This window comes from Calonectris borealis, chromosome 1 (genome assembly GCF_964195595.1).
Source record: "Calonectris borealis chromosome 1, bCalBor7.hap1.2, whole genome shotgun sequence".
Lineage (NCBI taxonomy): Eukaryota > Metazoa > Chordata > Aves > Procellariiformes > Procellariidae > Calonectris > Calonectris borealis.
Genome location: NC_134312.1, coordinates 60,163,584 through 60,183,006, shown reverse-complemented (window position 1 = coordinate 60,183,006; position 19,423 = coordinate 60,163,584). Strand labels below are relative to the sequence as shown.

General features: G+C 45.1%; 1 protein-coding gene across 1 annotated transcript in view; it reads right to left on the bottom strand.

The window, feature by feature from the left end:
- SYN3 (synapsin III) overlaps nt 1–19,423 on the bottom strand; it is a 203,166-nt gene that overhangs the window by 154,929 nt on the left and 28,814 nt on the right. Inside the window, exon 3 of the mRNA XM_075156474.1 lies at nt 13,801–13,858. Coding sequence (XP_075012575.1) covers nt 13,801–13,858 — 58 coding nt within the window. The remainder of the gene's footprint in view (nt 1–13,800; nt 13,859–19,423) is intronic.

The window sequence follows — 19,423 nt, the reverse complement described above, 5'->3', positions numbered from 1 at the left end:
GCATTACTCAGAGACACAAACACACAGACACAGACGCAGAATTGTCTTTGGCTGGAATGTGCCTTTCCTTCTCTTTCTTTTTTTTCCTTTTTTTTTTCCGTGAGGCAATGGGAGATCCAATTACAGCTGACTTGCCCTGGAGAGACTGCAGAAGTATTTATGGCTCCCACACTTGGGGTGTACGAGTATACAGGATTAGGCTTATTGCAGTAATAAGTACTGAAGGAATTAAGAATGAGCAAGCTGAAAAACGCATACAGGAAAGAATAATAATAATAAAAAGAGGTAAGGTCATTTGAATTCAAATTCCAAGTTTCCATTTGGAAACATCCATTTAGAATTATGTCTGAGTTGGCTGTCGTGCCACTGGTGAGCTATAAACCTAATACAAAAGACTTAAACCTCCCTAAATAGCTAAAAGCCTCATTATGCTGCAGGAAGGTGATAAGCAGAGAAACCCACCTGATGCGGTTTACTTATTAAGATTTTAACTATTAAAGGGTTAGCAAAGCTGGGTAGGATATTAACAGTACTGCTCAATTATTAAAACACTTTATCTTTTAAGAGAGGTGTGACTTACAAGGCTGGAAATGTTGGCGAGGATTATTTAAGCTATGGGGAGCAAAAGGCAATGTGCACGGGGCCCGTTACGACTGCAGTGGGTGTCAGCGAAGGTTAAGACACAAATCAGAGCAATTAACTGGGCGAGGGGTGTGATAATCCTCCTGCGTGGCGGCTGGCTCTGCTGCCCCTCAGACAGGAGTGCCAGCGAGACTCGATGGTCTCAGGCCACTCTCAGTAGGAGAAGGATGGCAGGATTAGCTGATCAGTGCTCGACTTGGGCTTCAAATCATAACTCTGTCCCTTATGAGCAAATGAGTAGATCTCAGACTAGAATAGCCTATTATCGTGCCACGCCAGTCTCCCTTTCCAGCACAAGGCAAACATACCTGTACTGATTTAAAATCCTATATTAAATCAGTGCCTGTGTATATAAATAATCAGGTTTCAGTTTTTGAGACAGAAAATTTAGTTTTCTCCCTTTGAACAGCTTTTTTCCCCCCTTCCTGTTAATGCGTTTCATTCAGACTTAGTATGATGGAGACTGGGCAGCAGTAAAATCATCTTTTAACCAGTGGCTACCTAATATCAGAGCACTTGGATGGTGTTGCTAATGCTTGTGATTTTATAGATATTCTTGTAGTATTTAACGTTTTTCTGATACTTCTACTGGCTGGAAGCAAAAGATATGCCAGGAAAAACTTTTCTACAAAAAAAAAAAAAAAAAAGAAAAAAAGCATGTTTTGTCCTCATGAACGCATGGAAAAAACTTGCCAATGGAGAGCTAGTGCACCTGTAAAGGCTCAGAGGCCAGACGACAAATGAAAAAATCACTTCCAACTTTCTTTTTTTAAAATCCACATAATTTTAAAGCAATGACCATGGACTGGTGACCCAATGATGTAATAAGATTTCATGTCTGCGGCCCTGTGTAAACTTTTTAAAGCAACACCCTTACATGATCTTACATCATTGTAACTCTCAATTACAATGAAAGGAGGGGGAAAATTCCTGTTGCCAAGAAATAAATCCTACTTCAAACACATACACATACACACGCACAGAGGGAATGGCAGTGGTTCAGGTGACTGGCTGGGTTTTTCTTACGAGATTGCGCAGTGCTGCCTTGGCCACAGCCATGCTTCTTCGGTGATCATATTGGATCAGAGATAGGAAAATATGTACCTCAAAAAGGCACCTGCATTTTATACATTTAAAAAATCTCAAGAGATGTAGAGAGGGGGGAGTCCACCTTGAACAAATTCAGGGAGAGCAGATGCTCTGGGTACCATCAGTGAGCTCCCCAGTGGGTCAAGGCAAGCTTGAGAGGCTCTATGGACTGGGGAGATGAAAGGATGGTTTTCCCACCTCTGTGTCTGGGTTTGCCTCAGGGACGTCCCACTCTGAAAGCAAAGTGTTACTGAGCTGGACCTTCAGCTTCTGCAGCTGAGGGATGCATCATCTGACGTGAACATCAGAGCAGGAGAGGAAAGTTTTAAGTCTGTGTTTTCGTGTTTTTTACGCTTTTCTTCCGTAATTTTTTCTGTAATGGTTTTGTACTAAAGAGCTTAACACTTTGCTTTGCTGGGGGTGAAAATGGGCAATCTTCATTTGATGGCTTGCACTTAGAATCTAACTAAGTCAGTCTGACAGGCGTTGCCCCGAGGCAGTCAGACCAAACAAAGCTGTGGTCAGACACCTGACGTCCAAACAGGCTGGGAATCCCCCGAGCTGGGAAGTACTTCATACCAAACTGCCAGGACCAATTTTAGGCCTGCTAACGTCAAGAGCCAGGAGAAAGGGAGAAATCCCCTTTGGCAACCATGGTCCAGGGCACCCTGGCAAGGAGGGAGGAGTGGAAAGAGGGTCTGCGGGACTCAGCTACCTACCCCCAAAACATGCAGTTATACAATCACAGCTGAGGGACAATCCTAATCTTTTCCTAGCATTTGCTCCTGCCTTAACGGACTAAGTTAAGGACCACTGCATGTAGCTGCTTTGTCCCATCTGACAGGCCACTGCTAGCTGGTGTTTGGAAGAAGGCTGAAAACTTCAGTCAGCAGAAATTGTTTCCTGTTGATTTTCCAGTGCTCCCTGTATTTTTAACTTTGTGGGTTTTGTAGCCTGATGACTTCCCTTGGCTGGGATTTAAAGTCTGAGATCATCTCCAGCCTGAGTTTACCTTGCAGACAAAGCGGTCTTTGAAAGCAGCCCATGCAGATAGAGTGACAGGTAACTGTGCATAAAACAGGAGAGCCCAGCTCCCCGCGGCCTTGCAGAGTCATTTGCGTTAGGACTCATCGAATAGAAGGCGGCATTACGTTAGCCTGATGGTGTTTTATACTTGCTTTTGCAATGGTGCCAGTGGCTGCAAAAACATTTAGGACAAGAGTGAACCGCGTGTGACAAACATGACACGATCTGTGTTGAAGAATAACGTAATACAGACTGTGGGAGTAGAAATATTTTGTACCTCTGTGAGGGCCAGATTTGGGAGGATGCCCACAGATATTTTGAGGATAGTTCTGTTAAAAATGCCTATTTCAGGTATTCACATTCAGAAATCTCTCCAGATCACTTGGACTAAATCTTAAGCTACTCTCAGTTTCTCCCATCAGTGGTCTCTAGGTGCTGGAGATCTTTTTGGTGAGCTATTTTAAAGTTTCTGTTTCTGTTTGCTGATAATAAAACAAGGAGGATTTTGACATTTTGAATCATGCGACAGTATAAATGCCTGGCTTGGTAGCCATACCTTTTAATGCTTCATGGGAGGCACATGTTCTAGGTGGATTTTAAGCATTTTTGATAGAATAACAGAAAGTTGGGTTGGAAGGACTTCAAGACATCACATAGTCTGTATCTCTTTCCTAAGGCAGGGTCAGCTCTACCTCTGCCATTTTGTGCAGATACTACATAACCTACTTGTATCTTCCACAGATGAGGAACCTCCTCAGGCAATCTGTGCCTTAACAACCTTGGAAAGTTTTCCCAATGTCCAACCTAAATCTCTCACCTTACTTTTTAAGACTTTAATTTTTTTGTCCATTACTTCCTCCTGCAGAACCTGAAGACTTACTGCTTGCAGACTTACCCTTCCTCTTCCTTTTTTTTTCCCTAGACAAAAACAACCCCATTCTTATAAGATTTTCTCATAGGTGATGTTTTTCAAGACAGTGATCAATGTCGTTGTTGTCACTGGGATCCTCTCTGACAGGTCTGCAACTTTCTTGAGTTGTAATGGCCCAAATTCACCATGATTCTTCAGCAGAGACCTGACCATTGTTGAGTAAGATGTAAGGCCGCTCGCCTTACATATAATACTGCTGTCCTTATGTTCCAGGATGGATTTGTCATGTGTGCAGCAACATGACTATTTTTTAACTCATATTCTGGCTGAGATCCGCTGTAATCCTTGCATTGCTTTGTCCAGGCTACTGACTTGTCTTCAGTTCCCCGTCTTGTGCCTCTGCCATCGATGATTGATGCATAAGGGGGAGATTTGTCAATGTCTATAAAAACCTAATGGGAGGTAATAAAGAAGATGGAGCCATACTCTTCTCAGTGGTGCCCAGAGAAAGGACGAGGGGCAAGGGGCACAAAAACAAATACACTAAATTCCATGTAAACACTAGAAAACACCCTTTGTATTGTAATGATGGTCAAACACTGGAACAGGTTGCCCAGAGAGGCTGCAGAGTCTCCATCCCTGGAGGTACTAAAACCTTTATTGGCCATGGTCTTGGGCATCCTGCGCTAGGTCATCTTGCTCAGAGCAGGTTATTGAACTATGAGGTATCCAGATGTGCCTTCCAGCCTCAACCGTCCGGTGGTAAGTTTGGTATCTGGCAGATATCCTTATTAAACTTCTCCCTGCATGTCAAGGGGGAACCCAAGGAAAGCATCCCAGTTTGCTCCTTGCGTCTTCATTATGGCACAGGAATGCAGGAACAGGGATGCAAGACAGGTTTTTGGGTTTGTGTTTTGGGGGCATGGTGGCTGTTTTTTTTTTTAAAGCCAGCAGTCTTAGTGTGTCCATGCAGCGACAAGCACATTGGGTTTTTTTGAGCTACTGAACTTTCTAAGCCCTCATCTGTACATAACCTAACTAAAAGCTGTTCAGGTTGGTTATTGCTTAAAAGGGAGACACAACGTTATATTACAATTTTGTGTGAATATTTGCGTACATATCCCCATTTGCATACATACTGCACATACACATAAATAACAGAAGGGGTTTTAGCACTGCCAGGGAACCTTTGCACTTTCCTCAGTGCAACACACCATGCGCTGTAACACATACACTGGCATTTTGGGGGGTTATTCCATCACATAAATCACAGCACCAAGCTACCACTACAGTATGCAGCTTTCCATAAGGCAATGCAGAGTACTCACATCAGGATCCTAAGCGCAGGTTGGTAGTTGCTCTGACCAGCCCCTCTCACCCACATGGGCATGGCGGAGGGTGGGTTGACTTGAGGCACCAGAGCCACAGGTGGCTTGCAGGGCACTGGGTTTCTTACGTGGCCAGTGCTCGCCAGTCTCCATGTCTCCTTTGGCTCTCCCCTACCCACTGATTGTGCTCTGACCAAGGCTCTCCACTCTCCCAGTCTTGCTCCTGAAACTCCTCACTAATTATCACTACATGTCTGTTTTTCTCCCCCTGCCCCATGATACAAAATGCAGTCAGAATAACAGGCTGGTCCGTGTCATGGCTTAGGCACTTGAGATGAGGAATTACTACTGTCTAATCAAATCACATATACATTCCTCAGTGGATTTTATGCTTTAGTTTTTGGTGCATCATCCAATATGTACAAAGAAAGATAGACTTTGGCAGACACCAGACTGCATTCCTGTAACAGCACATTTCACTACAACCATTACAAGCATTTCAGGGGAGAAGTAAGCAATCCCTAAATCCTGCACAGGCAGAAGGGTGAACAGATCATATGGATGTGAACAGGGGGAGGGCTGGGGCTGTGCGTGCTTGGTGTGCACATGCACATGCAAAATTAGCGATTACACACCCTGATTCCCCATGTCTCTTTCCTGAGACATTTTCCCTCAGGGAAGCACCCTGCTCCCTACCTTCCCCAGTACTGTGATTGCTCTCTGGGAGAAAAGGACGGAGAGGGTCCAGCTGAGGGGGGGATGCTGCTGTGCGGCTCCAAGGGGAGCTGAAGGATCATGATGAGTTTCAGCCGTTACAACTGCTCTTCACAAGTCCTGATGCTAGGATGCATGCTCCCAGCCTATAGACAGCACTGATGCTGAAGATCCACATGCCTTGACTCGTGTGAGTGCCTTTTGGTGCATCGGCTCTGATGGCATTTGGAATTGTCTCTTAAATTTTCTTTTCAGAAGTTGTGTGACTGTCGGAAAAGTCACACAGCTCTAGCAAAAGCACGTTTCTAAGCCTTTTGATCCCAGGAAATAGCTCAAAAACATGAACTCTGCAAGCCTCCAAAAGCCAATGGTAAAAAAAAAAAATATTGAGGATACTATTTATTTAAGAAATTAATGATTTTTGAGTCATTCTTGCTATTTCTTCAGTTCCCTTTATTCATGGTTTCTGAATGCTTGTATGTGGCAAAGCTATGAGAACTGCTGTTGTTGTTCTTGAACTGCTTTCTGGCTTTCAGTTGGAAAAAAAAAACCCTAAGCATATAATGAATAAAAATTATACAGTTATTTGACGAGAGGCTAATTTTCCTCTCATCACACATGGGCCTATCAGACTATGCCTTTTGAAAGGACTGCTTTATGCTGCACATGAAAATAACTCTTTAGGACGGGAAGTACAATGGAGCTGGAATTCATGATTTGTATTACAATTATCTTCTCTGAGAGCCAAGTACAACTTTTTTCCTGACAATGCTGCCAATGGAGTCATAATCTATACCACAAGACTTTTCCAGAAGCATGTACATAGGAGTTCACTGAATAATCATTCCCTGAAAATAAACCAGGCAACGGGAACAAGTGAATGAGCTGTGCGAGAAGAATGCATGTCAGACGGACAGACGGACCCACCTCATCACAGCAGGAAACGGTGGGAAGGAGACGGGTGGACAAACAAAGAGGAATAAAAATTTAGATGAACCTTCTGACCTCATCAATCCTCCTTCAGCCTTTTCACCCCCCTCCACCATCAATTAGCCAATGCCAGGAAAGGTGTCTCTGAATATATTAAAATGCCTTTAGGAAATATCTGAAGGAAAGGTACCCCGAAGGTGGCAGAATCTCTCTAAAAAGTGCTGCTTGCTCTTGCCTGGTAGGTCTGTGCTCTCCTCTCTCCCTCCTGTGCTGTTGTCAATCTTGTTGGAAAAGCCTACCAGAGCCATAGGGTCTAACCTCTTGCTACTGCAGGCACCATGTCACGAAACCTTTTCTTAAACCAGTATATTTATTAAAAGCAGCCGTGTCTCCTTTAGCCTCTGTTTTGGCAGAATAAACAAACTCAACTCTTTCAGCCCCCTCTCATAAGTCAGGTCTCCATGGTCATCCCAGTGACCCCGCTCTGCACATCTCCTTTGTGGCAAGTGAGGGCGCTCACAAGGCATGTGCGGGACAACCAGGGGATCAGGCCCAGCCAGCACGGGTTCATGGAAGGCAGGTCCTGCTTGACAAACCTGATCTCCTTCTATGACCAGGTGACCCGCCTAGTGGATGAGGGAAAGGCTGTGAATGTGGTTTACCTGGACTTCAGTAAAGCCTTTGACACTGTCTCCCACGGCACTCTCCTAGAGAAGCTGGCAGCTCACGACCTAGATGGGTACACTCTTCGCTGGGTAAAAAACTGGCTGGACGGCCGAGCCCAGAGAGTTGTGGTGAACGGAGTTAAATCCAGCTGGTGGTCGGTCACGAGCGGTGTTCCCCAGGGCTCAGTTTTGGGGCCAGTCTTGTTCAATATCTTTATCAATGATCTGGATGAGGGGATCGAGTGCTCCCTCAGTAAGTTTGCAGACAACACCAAGCTGGGCGGGAGTGTTGATCTGCTGGAGGGTAGGAAGGCTCTGCAGAGGGACCTGGACAGGCTGGATCCATGGGCCGAGGCCAACTGTATGAGGTTCAACAAGGCCAAGTGCTGGATCCTGCACTTCGGCCACAACAACCCCAGGCAACGCTACAGGCTTGGGGAAGAGTGGCTGGAAAGCTGCCCAGAGGAAAAGGACCTGGGGGTGCTGATTGACAGCCGGCTGAACATGAGCCGGCAGTGTGCCCAGGTGGCCAAGAAGGCCAATGGCATCCTGGCCTGTATCAGAAATAGTGTGGCCAGCAGGAGTAGGGAAGTGATCATTCCCCTGTACTCAGCACTGGTGAGGCCGCACCTCAAATACTGTGTTCAGTTTGGGCCCCGCTTCTTCAGTACAAGAAGGACACTGAGGTGCTGGAGCATGTCCAGAGAAGGGCAACGAAGCTGGTGAAGGGCCTGGAGCACAAGTCTTATGAGGAGTGGCTGAGGGAACTGGGGTTTTTTAGCCTGGAGAAGAGGAGGCTGAGGGGAGTCCTTATCGCGCTCTACAACTATCTGAAAGGAAGTTGTAGTGAGGTGGGTGTTGGTCTCTTCTCGCAAGTAACTAGCGATAGGATGAGAGGAAATGGCCTCAAGTTGCGCCAAGGGAGGTTTAGATTGGACATTAGGAGAAATTTCTTTACTGAAAGAGTGGTCAGGCCTTGGAACAGGCTGCCCAGGGAAGTGGTTGAGTTACCATCCCTGGAAGTATTTAAAAGACGTGTAGATGAGACGCTTAGGGACATGGTTTAGTGGGCATAGTGGTGTTGAGTTGATGGTTGGACTGGATGATCTTAGAGGTCTTTTCCAACCTTAATGATTCTATGATTCTATGATTCTAAGTGTACCACTCATCCGACCATCGCCCACAGTGTCAGGGTCTGTCTGTGGTTGTCCGGGTCTCAGCCCCAGCTCTCCTGCCCTCTTCTGCTTGTACCTGGTTGTGCTGGCAATGCACAGCCACGCGGCATCCCCCTTGTGCATGGGGCATGCCTAACACCCAAGGAGACCCCACCTGGGGTATGTTATGATCCATATGGGAAAGCCCAGAGTCATATGACATCCTTAGAGCATGCAAGCCTTGGTTTTCTCTGGGACAGGGTAGAGAGGGTGGGGAAGGAGGTGCTGAATTACTACCAGTTGCCTCTAGCCATGGAAAATGTTTGACAGAGCATAAGGCCTACGGTACTATTCCTCCTCTTCCTGAATATACCATGTTTCCTAACTCCTCCTCTCCTCTGGCCAGTGAGAGAGGATTGAGAAGATAAAAGCAAAATTATTTTCAGGAGAGACTAAAAGCAGTGTTGTCAACTCCTGTGGCACTTTAAGATTCTTCTTCAAGCTTAGCTTAGCCTTAGAGCCATTTTATTTAATCGAACTTACACTTTTCATTTCTAAAAGAATTTCTCTAGCTTTTGTATGTCTAGAGAAAAGAACTGGAGATGTATACACTGTAGTTCTCAAAGCTAGAAATCACAAGGCAAGTAAAAGCAACAACATGGATCAAAATCTAAAATAATCTTATTTTTAGCATGAACCAGAGATAGTATTTTTAGACTCAGCTGCTCCTTAAAGCTTAGGGGTTTACCCACACTGAGTAAAACTTAAACGATCAGAGTGTTAGTGGGAATAGGTCAAATAGATTTTCACTTTTTGATCAGTGTTTCATTCAGTCTTATGAATGACTAACATTGCTACAGAACCACTTGCAGCGGAAAAATATCCAAATAATCAAAATGTAATCCAAACTGCCTCCAAAAAAAAGGGGCCCTGATTCAGGAGAGCACTTGCACTTGCTTCCCACCGCCCCAGCCCTCCCTCAGCCCCATGCTTCTCGCCCTGCAGCCAGCAGGGAGGAGACAATGGTGTTGCATGCCTGGGTTTCAGTCAAGGGTGGGCAATAATAAATCCTGCAGCCTCTAAAGCACATTAATAAATATGGTTTGGGTGTTACACTGAAGATTAGAAGAGAAGAAACAAAGGTGGAAACAAAGTCAGGGCTCACAGTCATTTTAATGAATGACAGGAGACAGCAGAGGCTGGAGAGTGTGTATGCACCGCAGTGTCCCTCGCAACTCTCTCTCCTATTCACTGGCACCAGATGGTGCCCTCAGCATCTCTTGTCTCTTGCTAGTGGTGATGGACCTAGCTGAAGAACAAGGGCTTGGGGGTGGTATCGAGGTCATGCAATTCTTTTCTGTGCTAAAGAACCTGAAAACCTCCTTTGAGAGTCCATAAAACCTATTTTCATACAAACTGAGACTTACAGAAGCAGCTCCCTGAGAATCAGGATGGCATTTAACAGTTTCTTCCCTGCAGATTATCCAGGGTCTAATAGGAACTGAATTCACTTCTTGTAGAAACGTAATATCTTGAAACTTCTGCCTGTTTCTCCAATTCGGTTGAAATCAGCCAATGCCTTCCACAGCGTTGGGTGTAGGGGATAGACAGAGTGAGACAGCATGATCACATACGTCTTGCATTCCTCGGATGACAGCCAAGGGGGAGAGGCAGCTCAGAGAGCTGGTAGGGGTGTATAACCAGATTAGATAACTGACTTCCCGCTGCTGAGAGAGGGAGAGACAGCGCTGCTTTCAGCACTCCTGCTCCATTACAAATAAGTGATGTCATGACTTTAAAAAAAATATCACCTATACTATCCTGCTCTGCTTCCCCCAAAGATTGCTGAAATGGCTTGCTAAGAAAGAATTGAGATGTAATAGAGATGGAGATGAAAGAGGAAGAGAAAAAGCAACAAGGCAAACGCTTCCTTCAGTTTAAACCAACTATAGAGCATCCTGGAAGAATGGCAAAAAAATCAGCACAGTCAGAAAAAAAACGGCAGTTGCTTTTTCCCCATGTGGTTTTTCAAGAGTATTTAACATTTGGATATTTCCTTTCACTGCTTTCTGCCATTCAAACTTTTTTGTTATTTAGCTTTTCAGATCAAAAGTGTTTTTTCCTGTAAAATATAAAAAACATTCCTAAGGCAAACTGTATTTCTGGCTGAATCAATAATGTGTGGTTATCTGAAGCAGGATCAAATGGAAAACTGAAAAACTAAATGAACTTACTGAGCAGACCAAGTGGTTCAAGTGGTGCCCGAGAGTCAAACCTTGATCTGATGCAGAGTTTATTCAGAACTGAACAGCCAGGGTAGGGGTTGTGCACCATGGGACAGTCTATGTGCTGTTCATGGGACAATTATAGTAGTGAAGACTAGTGAGCTGGGAGCTCAAAGAGAAAGGTGTGGACCAGGCTGGTAAACAGTCATACCCTGGGTTTTTTGTCCGTAAGGAGACTGTGGAAGAACATCCATTTTTTAGGTTGAGAAGGTCTGTGTTTAGCCTCGGGGCACCTGTTCCACAACAGTTTAGGCTCCTGGATTGTGCTTGAGGAAGAGGATGAAGAAGTGAGGATGGCTCCAGATAATCAGAGTAGGAGCAATGAATGAAAACTAAATATCAAGAAATACCATGGATGGGCAAAAAAAGAAGGGGATAAAAAGCCAGAGTTTGAAGAAAAAAGTGCCTCTCTCTTGGCCTCAATGATATGCAGAGGGGCCTGAGGTCAGATTCGAGGACTGCCCTTGACAATGCGGCTTCTGTGTTTCCCTTGATAGACAGTGGATCCAGCTGGGAAGTGATCATCCCTGCTGCTTTCGAGGTCCGGAGGAGTTGTAAGCAGTTCCCTGTCCACTACGTGGAGGCTCGGTTGCCTGATTTGAGGGGCAGGGAGGGGGCGAAGAGAAGCAGCCAGGGCCCTTGTTCATTGTTCCTCAACTCTCCTACCCACTTGTGCTGGTTTTGGCTGGGATAGAGTTAATTTTCTTCATGGTAGCTAGTATGGGGCTATGTTTTGGATTTGTGCTGGAAACAGTGCTGATAACACAGGGATGTTTTCGTTCTTGCTGAGCAGTGCTCACACAGGGTCAAGGCCTTTTCTGCTTCTCACCCCACCCCACCAGCGAGTAGGCTGGGGGTGCACAGGAAGCTGGGAGGGGACACAGCTGGGACAGCTGACCCCAGTTGACCACAGGGATATTCCATACCATATGATGTCGTGCTCAACATATAAAGCTGGGCGAAGAAGAAGGAAGGGGGGGACATTAGGAGTGATGGCGTTTGTCTTCCCAAGTAACCGTTATGCGCGATGGAGCCCTGCTTTCCTGGAGATGGCTGAACACCTGCCTGCTGGTGGGAAGGAATGAATTAATTCCTTGTTTTGCTTTGCTTGCATGTGCGGCTTTTGCTTTACCTATTAAACGGTCTTTATCTCAACCCACGAGTTTTCTCACTTTTACCCTTCTGATTTCTCTCCCCCATCCCACCGGGGGAAGCGAGTGAGTGAGCGGCTGCGTGGGGCTTAGTTTCTGGCTGGGGTTAAACCACGACACCACTGTGCACTTCATTCCCTTGGGCAACGCTGCAGTCACTACGCTGAGTATTTAAAGAAGGCTGCAAGGGGCCTGACAATGGTCCTCACCAGCAGAATCACTCCAGCCTTATGGTCTCTGCTTGGAGCAATTTGGTGCCTCATCTCAAACATGGATATTCAGCCTTTGTGAAGGATTTCAAGAGACAGACTGGGAAAGTCTCCCTGAAAGAGTCCTTGGGGAAATGTGATAAGCTACCTAGTGACGATGATGAGGGTCATTACTAGGTTTAACCCAGCAGGGATCAAGAGTCCATTTCTGCCCTTCTCCACTCACCAACCATTTGAAGATAGTCTCTTTATAAGGACCTCAAGTGCAATAACCTTTGAAGAGAAGGATTACGAGGGGAAAGGCAGAGACTGGAGGTTTAGGAAAGAATTAACAAGTCATTTTGAAGAGTACCAGGTCTAGCTTTGAAGATGACGCTGCTTTGAGCAGCGGGGTAGGTTGTATCAGAGGTTTGAAGGGCAATTCTGGATTATTTGATTCCATGCTTCTGTGTGAGAAGTGCAATTTTTTTTTCTTTTTCCTATTCTCTTTCAGGACATTTACTGAGGCAGCCATCAAAATAAAGACTTTAAAAAGGAAGTGCAAGTGAGAATTGTCCTTGTTAATACCAGCCAGTACTAACAAGCATGATACCAATAAAAAGAGGAAAATGAAGTGTTCATAGTATCATAGTTGCAAAAAAATGGCTTGCTAACTTTCCTGTCCCAGAATCAGCCTTCGATCAGACCATGTGTTCTCATGCATAGTCCTAGGCAACTGGATAACACCCCTTTGAAAAGAGAAGGAACACCTTGTCAAGAGCAATGGGTCCTGAGAAACTCTTCAAAACCACTGCATTAATACTTCTATACGCACACACGCACGCGTACGCACGAACACACACGCACACACGATGCAGAATCACTAGCTTTTTAAAGACAGAAAATATCGGGTCATTCAAACAACATTCATCAGCTTTCTTCATCCATGCAAGCAATTTTGTTGCACTAATGAGTATAAAACAGGCATATGATTCCTTCAGGATCACCAGTTCATCTATACATCTCTCTCTTCTTGTGCCTGTTTTCAAGTTAAGTGCCTTCAGATGATTATTAATAACTGTTTCTACTTTGCCAACAGCATCCAAAGTCTCAGTCAATACTGGGACTTCGTTTTGACAGACACTGCACCAACACAGAAGAGGGGACAAACCCCAACATGAAGAGTTTTCAACTGAAACGAATTGCTGGTGCCAAGGCTAACAGAGAAACAGAGAATTTGTCTAATGCCCTGCAGAACACATCAGAAAACAGGCCATGAACCTCCTTACTGTTCCTGTGGACTTTCAACAGATAAAAAGGTTTTGCCATATGTAGTTATTTTACATACTTAAACAAAAGGTTTTACGCTTAAATCAGGGTAAGTTAGAAGATTTGTATAACTTGCATGTGGAACATAACATCACCAAGATGTATGGTGGCATACTGGCTTTGCACCTTTTCAAGCATATATATACAGAGTTGTGAGGCAGTCTTCCAATGGAAGAAATTATAATCCCATTACCAGAACAGAAAAATTTATTTTAAGGTGAAATAACTGATTCTTCAAAGGCAGGGAGGATGAAGGAATGGCCCAATAAGATACATTCATTTATAGCTTCCATAATTCTATAAAATGGACATATCTTAAAACTCATTAGTTCCTTTCTTCAAGAGAAGAAATACCCAGAGATTATCTGTCATTAAGACCTCAGCCATTCCACACACATTTCTTAGAGCCAAATTCAGTTGTCACTGACCTGTTCCACTCGGATATCAAATTCTCCATTCACCTTCTTCCCCTGGAAATATTTGGCCCTGCAGAAGAAATGAGAGAGACAGTCATGGTTAAAGAAAATTTTTGGCTTTCACTACATACCATTTTGCTTCCCTTTTTGCTGAAGAATTTCTATCCAGGTCACAGCATGTTTTCCTACTTCCTATCTTCTTTCAGCTTTCTGTTCTCCAGAAGAAACCTGCCAAGCCAGATGAAAACCACATTGGAAAGTTCCTTCAAGGCTTGTGACTTTTTCATTTTATTTTCAAACTGAAAACCAAATGCTCTCCTAATCTTTTCCAGAGCAACAATTCTAATCAATGATTCCTTGCTGTATCTCATTTAATACTCAATCTTTATTCTGTAAAAGAAGGAGAGCAACATATGGCACGGCATCAGAAACTTCATCTGCTGTTGAGCAAGGATCTTTATCATCACAGCTGAAGTACTTGTGAAGCCTATTCTCTTGCTCTCTCGCTACAGAGCTGCTTTTCAATTCTATTTGTCTTTCTGCTACTGATTTAGAGAAACAGTATCTACATCTACAGTGTCACTAATGAAGGATCTCTTCTGAACTGAGAAACTGTGTTTGCTTTGGAGTTGAACAGTGTCATGAGGACATACACCTTCTACCACCTCTGCTCCTAGCTGCCTACGCTATGCAGACAACAAAGCACTTTCAGAAGGATCGGTTGTTCATGAGAGGGGAAGGCTGATGGTAGTTTTGGAGAAGAAAACATAGGAAAAGGGGAGGCAATTTTAGCTTTTTTATTCATATTTGTGTATAATGCCCCTTACATGGATTAGTCAGCAGGGAAATTGCTAATATATTTTCCTCTGTGAATATTTCTCCCCAATTCTTCCCCTTGCCAAACAAGCTTGAAAGAAGAAAATATGAATTTATTTTCTCAGACCTCCTCCCTAAAAATTCAGGAAGACCACTAGGTTCCAAAAAGCTCTTCTATTTGGAAAGCATTGAAAACACAGTTAAGCCCTGCAAGAACTGCCTCCAGAGACGAAGTAACTCTCTGCATTCTGTTTCCAATTGGCAAAGACAGGACAGAATAAAGAAGTAAAGGAAAATGAAGGGAAGCCGGCTTTGCTCCCTATTTTATAGTATGAGCAAAAAAAGAAGCTGGCTCACATTTTTACTATGTGTCTATTTGTTCCAATAAAAAAGGAGAGACAGTAGGAAGGCAATTTTCTCCATGGCTGAAACACATCAGTTTTCAGCTGAATACTCCCTTCCCCCAGCAATGTGAAATGTAAATAAAAAAGTTGTTTTGTTTTGTCATCCTGGCTCAAAACCAAGTCAAAACTTTTCATTTTATTAGAAAAAGACATAAAAAATGTCAAAAGTTTTCCGCTTCATTCTAATGAGGATATCTGAAGGCTGTATCATGCTTCCCTTCCCAGACAGCCCATCCATCAGCATGGTGCTAATAAGACCTCTGCATAGATGTCAGTGAGGGACAGTGTAGCAGCCAGGTGTGACCAAGACCAAGTGGCTCGAACAACCCCTGTCCAGTATAAAAACCAGAGCTCTGGCCCTTTTTTCTCCTTTTTTTGAATTTATGAGTGTTGCATGAAAAAAAGCAACGCAGCAGACAAGTTTAGACATCACGCCTCTAACAATAAACAGGAATGCTAAATGCACTTCATAATTCCATCGTATTTCTAGAAGCACGGCTCTAGAGAGTCTGGCAACATTCCTCGCTCCTAAACATTGGGGATATTGCTGGAACCAGCAACTTCTCAAAAACTGGAATGAGCTTTAAGTGGGCCCACAGGAACTGGTCTGAAATTTGAGGCGCACTAGTCACTGGTACAAGCTTGTTTTTATTCCCAGCACGCTCATAATGTATACTCCTTACCCACATTTATGAAACACACTTCCTCCCTCTATGGCCTCTCTGCTTTGCTGACCAGCTCGTTGCATACTCCTTGGTGCTGCTTTGCTTCAGCTTGTAATGAAGTGTGATTAACCACGGTCTTCAGCAAGGTATGGATGGAGCAAAAAGGCTTCCACTGCCTAGTCCAGGAAATTAGCCTTCACATGGTTAAAAAACCCTCTCTCCCATCTCTACAGTACTGGCTCTGCTCAGGAATAGTCACACAGAGGGCACATCCAGTGTGAGGAGTTGTTGGAGTAGAGGAAGGGACCTTGACTTAGACACTGCGTGGCCTCTCCTTCTTATTATGCCTCTTTCCACATAGGTTGTCTCATCCCATGTCTCAGATAACTTTCTTTTAACAGTACAATATATCACTTTCTTTAAAGGACAGCCCCCAGGAGAGTTAACCTGCTCCAAGTGTCTCTGAAGACTACAGGTGCTAAGCAATTTGCAGCCAAAAATTCTGGTCAGCCCATCATTTTGACACAGCCCAGGGTAAGAATGAAACACTTCTTCCTGAAACATCACTGAAATGGATGGAGTGGTGTTTTCAATGCGCACCTGGGGTTTTAGAGCCCCTGGGCAGTAGAGGCTATCATGTTGAAATGAAAAATGGCTTTAGCCTCACCCTGGAGCTCCTGAAATTTCAAGCAAGCTGGAATCATTGCTGATGCTGTGGAAACATCATGATGCCCCCGTTGCAAGGAGAGTCTTTTGGTCAGTATTGTGCAATGTATGAAATGGCTTCTGGGGATGGATGTGGGATGGAGGAAAGGAAGACCACGCTGCTCTGGTGGGGATGCAGAAGAAAGAAAGATGGATGTTTCTGGCAGGTGAGAGTGTGCAAGACATTTGTGGATGGTCTCTGCCCCAAAACCGCCTGAACAAGGCTCTTCCCGATTTCTGCCTAGGAAGTGACATGCTGCAGGGTTATCTAGACAGCCTGTAGCGCAGCAGGGGCACAGCACCTGGAAGACCAGTCAAAAGCCTTTCTGGGGAGCCTCAGAAGTGTCCCCCCATTCACCTCCAGCACAGCCAACTACCAGTGATCAGAGGAGCAGCTCATTGCCTGGGAGGGGGGCTGTCTGGCATCCCCCAGCTCAGGACACTGGGCAAGGCACTGGCCACGCAAACCCACCCCCTCTCCCAGGCAGCCTGCAGCACTGACCACCGCTTGGCTGGCCATCCCTTTATTTTAAAGCATGTCAGACATTCAACCCGCCAGAACACAGCATTATAATTTGGCTAGGCAGGGTGCAGATGGAGTGGTGCGGTTGCTGTGATCTCAGTAAATTAGCGTGTAAACATGTTTTGACCGAAGAGAACTGCAGGGCCATGCTCAAGAACAGTTCCTGGGTGGGATTTACACTGCTAGGCAATGCATTTAAATGTGGCCGCACTGGCTGGGAGGGAGGAAGCACCACAATAAACAGCCAAAGGTCTGCCCTGGCTTCCAGGGAGAAAGTTTGCCCTGAACCCCTCTCTCTTTGTGATGAATAAGCCACATGCTCTGGAAAAGGACATATTTTCTGGGTGCAAGGGATCAGACAAACATAACTTCTGCTTTCTGCCTCAGCCCTGACATGATTACAGGGCCACAAGAAACCTGATGCCTCTTCTTATGAAGTAATTTGGAAAGAATAAAAGCTTATTTTCCAGAGCTGCCATGAAACAATCGCAGTCTGCCTCAGCAACCGCGGCTGGAGGACAGAAAATATACACAATTTTCTGTCAGATATGGAGTGTATCCTTAATAGCAGCAAGGAAAAATAAATGATCAATTCACCTCCAATTACCTACATTAGAGATAATTCACAAAAAGTCCATGTATAACATTAGTGCCCTTAGGTGTTTGCAAAGCATCTGTCTGAGCAGGGGATGCCAGCACTGATCCAAGACTGCAAACACACCTGTAAGGCACTCGAATACCAGAGTTGATCCCTCTGTGTCACCGACAGCTGGGACAGCTCCCATGCGAGGGCTGCCTGAATTGGTGTGCTCCCCTGCACCTTCGTACTAATGCCTGTAGTCTGTAAACACAAAGTTTCAGTCCTCATGGGGCACCAAGTCCCCCGTCAAAGCCTCACGTGTCACCAGGCCCAGGGGAGGTAGACTGGGCCAGTGGGCTACAGGTACGGGAGCTGGGGCCAGCCTGCACCGCTGCGCTGCTCCTGCACTGCTGTGCTGCTCCTGCATCACGGGGAAACACGGCACAAGAGAAGCAACTCCCACACGTGGAGTAGGGGCTTCCAGGATCAGCAGCAGAGGGCCAAAACTCACAGGGTACTTCTGTTAGGAGAGCACAGATCATCTTGCAATTTCTCTCTGTACGATAAATAACCAGTTACATCTGCCTTGTTCTCTTTCTGCTTTAAAACAAAAGTAGGTACAATGAGTGCTCAACCCATCAGCCAAAACACATGCTCAGCACAGGAATTCAGGAGAAGATATTTGTGCAGAGCTTGTACTGTCTCTCCGGGAGTTATTTCTTCTCTCTTCCCTCTGCTTTTTTTCTCTTGGTGCAAAGAAGCATATCCAAGCTGCTTCAGAGGACTGCTTCAGTGTTTTCCTCTCTATCTGTGGGAAACAGAGACAGCAGGGATGCAGCAGGCGACTGCACAACTTCTGCCAGGCTGGGAAATGCTCTGCACAGGTGAGGAATAGGAAAAGATGCCCAGGTATCAAGTATCAGCTAGAGAAAGTGCCCAAGGAGCTCTTCCCCAGGAAAAATGCCACTAGACAGCAGTTCGTGCAAGAAAAGGTGCAGAACACCAGCTTCAGCGTCGGGAAGGGAGTAGCCAGGAGGGACAAGAGGTCTGAAGTGATCGTGATGGACTGGAGGAGTGCAGTGATTCAAAGCTTAAAGCTGTTCCTGCAGGTCCATTAGCTGAGTGAAGCAGAGGTTATGACAGGTTATGCAGCTTTGAACACAGGCTGTTATTTTGTAGTAAATTCATGGGACTTCTACAGGGTATTCTGTAAAATGGCTCCTGTATGAAGCAATTTTCTAGGATAGGAAGACATCAAAGAAATATAGCTCAAATCTTCCTGAAAGAGACTTCAGTGGAGCTGACGTAGAAAATGTCATTACAATTGCTGGCAGTATGTCTTGGAGTAACTGAGAAGTCATCCTTCAGACGAACAGGTAAGCTTGAGTCCAAATCCCCTGTGATGTGAATGAACCCAGGCACTTTTTGGGGCATCACTGTTTGACACAGGCCTTGAGCTACAAACTCAGGAGCAGGCTTGTGCCTTCACCCCAGAAATGGGCTCAGTATCACTGAGAGCGTGCCAAAGAGGGGCACTGGGATACTGTAATAGTAAATTCCTCCAAATCCTCTGACTGAGCTTGTGCCTCTGGAGCAAGACACAGCAAGCAAAGAAAGCCAAGCCACACTTTGGAAGGAGACCACTTCTCATCCAGAGTGGGAAGCAGCCTTTCCCACCCTGCGGAGGGGCCAGAGCAAGACATGCTGAGGAGAGGGGAAATGTGCAGGACTTTTGGGGAGAGGTGGGCAAGGGAGTGGGTGGAAGAAAGAGGGAGAAAAATAGTGAAGAAAAGATATGGGTAAAAAAACCAAAAGGGATCCACAGATAATTCCAATTCTGCAATTATCTGAATTATTTCCCTGGCATCACAACACACATATTTCTCTTAAGCCCCTTGGGAAAATAAGGCATGTAATTTCTTTCTGGATCAGCCTGGAAAAG